General features: G+C 34.6%; 1 protein-coding gene across 1 annotated transcript in view; it reads left to right on the top strand.

Annotated features, from left to right (window-relative positions):
- SLIT2 (slit homolog 2 (Drosophila)) overlaps window positions 1-2,273 on the top strand; it is a gene marked incomplete at both ends in the record, with an annotated part of 87,111 nt that extends 84,838 nt beyond the window's left edge. Inside the window, 3 exons of the mRNA XM_009079172.1 lie at window positions 1,333-1,470; window positions 1,567-1,807; window positions 2,143-2,273. Of these exons, the coding sequence (XP_009077420.1) occupies window positions 1,333-1,470; window positions 1,567-1,807; window positions 2,143-2,273 (510 nt within the window). The remainder of the gene's footprint in view (window positions 1-1,332; window positions 1,471-1,566; window positions 1,808-2,142) is intronic.
- Between the last annotated feature and the right edge of the window lie 796 nt (window positions 2,274-3,069).

Genomic DNA, 3,069 nt, shown 5'->3' with positions numbered 1-3,069 from the left:
TATGAAATGACATTTTATTTAAAATATGGCCAAAAATATCCAAATATGTTAACTATTCAATTGAACATAAAAGTGAATTGATAGTTTTCAACTGGAAAATAGAAAACTTGTTGGATTTCTGTTGTTTTGCATTCTTTTATTCATGTCACTTCAGTAAACCTAGTTTAGCACCTTATACTTTACTGCCCAGTTAATTAATCTTTCCTGGTACTTTCTGAGATTTTAAATCAGAAAATAGCACATGCAGTAAACTTCAAGAATGTATCTCAGTCAGCTTTTTAATAGCATGCTTTGATATTTATATATTTTTATTCATATTTGCTATCAAATAAAAAATGAGGCATATTTGATTGAGATACTTAAATTGAAGTTACACAACTATTTAAAATCACTCTTGACAGTTTAGGGCAAATTTTAGATTCTAAAAGCAATAACACCGTGGTGGGAATCACAAGATCTAACGAAATCAATTAAAGACATCTTAATTAAAAATATATATCATGTGGATGCATGGATTTGTAATATTATCCATTAATTTTTCACAGAGTTCTAGGCATTCACTCAGTCTAATATAAGAGAATTCCCTGAAGAAATGCCAGTAGCATTAGCAATGAGAGTTGCATGTGGAAGAGAAAACCAAACCAACAAACAAAAAACATTACACACTGTCTTGAGGATATGCTAGTTCAGTGGGTGTTCAGGGAGGGCAGATGATGCAAACAAAAAACATTACACACTGTCTTGAAGATATGCTAGTTCAGTGGGTGTACAGGGAGGGCAGATGATGTGTTTTGAGACTTCTGTTAGTTCACTAACCATGGAAGTATTTGTAGTAAATCAGACTGGTGGAACTTCAAGGGGAAAAAAAGTTATGCATCATCTCTAAACTGTATAAATGGTCCATTCATAGCTGTTAAGTTGACAAAGAAAATAACCATCAGTACAATACAAACCTTAGATTATTTGTCTCAGTTTCAGCAACTAAGGATATTGATTATGTTTAGTGTTTGCAGCCACTTACAACATCCTGTAACATTCTGCATGACTCATAAATTCTAAGAACTGTCATTATTCATGAGGACTCTCTAGATTTAAACCACAATTCTTCAGTATAATGGCAGATTTGTAGACACATTTAACTAGCAAAATGACATTCATTACAAATGTAGATTGTCCATATAATAACATGTTTGGGCTACATAGTCTTTGCACACAAAGTCAGAGTAATGCCTTTTTTTCCTTGAGTTTTAACCAATTCAGCAGTTCTTTGTCATAAGCACACTGTATCATTAAAAGGCTCTGTGCTATCCCATCTGCTTTTCTGTTTCATAGATGTGATTGCACTCCTGGATATGTAGGTGAGCACTGTGATATTGACTTTGATGACTGCCAAGACAACAAATGTAAAAATGGAGCACAGTGTACTGATGCAGTTAATGGATATACATGTGTTTGCCCAGAAGGATACAGGTGAGAAGGATCTGAAGACAGTACAACTATGTATGTCTTCTGCCAAAGTTGTTTTTTTCTTGCAAATACTGATTATTTTTTTCTGTTTTCATTTAGTGGTTTGTTTTGTGAGTTTTCACCACCAATGGTTCTACCTCGCACCAGCCCTTGTGACAATTTTGAATGTCAAAATGGAGCCCAGTGTATCATAAAAGAGAGTGAACCCATCTGTCAGTGTTTATCAGGCTACCAGGGTGAGAAATGTGAAAAGCTGATTAGTATAAACTTTGTCAACAAAGAATCCTATCTTCAGATCCCTTCAGCTAAGATTCGCCCCCAAACCAATATCACTCTGCAGGTAAGTTGGTTTGTGTTTTAGATTCTTTTCTGGAAAAGACAATAAATGACTTTTCATGATGTGGCATATTACCCAAAGCTGTCATTTGCTCACTTAAGTTCTTTTCACTCTTTGATCTAAAAATCTAGAAGAGTCAACTCAATAACTCTATATTCCTATTGAAGTAGATGGGCTTATTGATAGGAAAAGAAAGAATTTTGTCAGGTTGTCCTTTACGGAAGAATTTTAAAATGAAGTAATAGACTATGGCAGTAAATTCAGAGATTCACTTCTTACCACATTTTGATTTAATATTCATTTTTAGTTCTTTCTAAATGTTTCTTTCTTTTAACTAGATTGCCACAGATGAAGACAGTGGGATCCTGCTCTACAAAGGTGATAAAGATCACATAGCAGTGGAGCTGTACCGGGGTAGAGTGAGGGTCAGTTATGACACAGGATCTTATCCAGCCTCTGCTATTTACAGGTGAACCCAGACAAAACTAATTTCTAAGTGAAACAAAACCTGTATTAATTCTTTATATTAAAGTCTCATTTTTAATAGGTGGTTAAAAGAAATATATGCAATTGCATGTATTGTCAGACACTTAAAAACCTCTTGACAAAAGACATGATTTGGCTTGGCAAAAAATTCTAAAGCAGATATATCAGAAAGATAATATATTATTTGATGCATTAAAACTAAGAGCTAGCTTCCAGCAGAATATTTATGCATTTGTGTGAAGCCCACATGTGGACATGGAGTTTTTTCCATGATGCAACTGCCAAATAATTTCCCAGTTTGCAGGTTAAGTGTAGAACTAGACTGCATATGCAGAAATTAAGTGGAAGCTTCTCCTCCCTTCTGTGCTAGGCAGTCATATAATGTGGTACTTTTCCCTGGCAAGTGAAGAGAGAGCTAAAAACTTGATCCTGAAAAAAGACACCACTCTTAAAAAGGAATGGGTTTTGCTTCCAAAGTCATTAAGAGACAGAATCCACAGCTGCTTCTAGAGCATAATTTTTCAGTCAAGTTTCTCTGGTTCTGTGAAAAATTACCACCTGAATTTATGGGGAGGTATTATATAACTTCACAAGAACTTGCAGACAGACACTGCAAAAAGGCAACAGAGCATTGGTTGCCCTGTTGTTGCCAAAAATACTTTCAGAAGTAAAGGGGAAGTGTTCAATGAGTTTTCTTGAATCTTCTTTTTGCTATATTTACACCTTTCCTGTTGTAAAATTATATCTAGGATATAATTACTTTCTAGAGTTTGTAACAG

The sequence above is a fragment of the Acanthisitta chloris genome, unplaced genomic scaffold (genome assembly GCF_000695815.1).
Source record: "Acanthisitta chloris isolate BGI_N310 unplaced genomic scaffold, ASM69581v1 scaffold1527, whole genome shotgun sequence".
NCBI classification, from domain to species: Eukaryota; Metazoa; Chordata; class Aves; order Passeriformes; family Acanthisittidae; genus Acanthisitta; species Acanthisitta chloris.
Note: the sequence above shows the minus strand (reverse complement) of the source record. Positions and strands in the feature narration are given on the sequence as shown.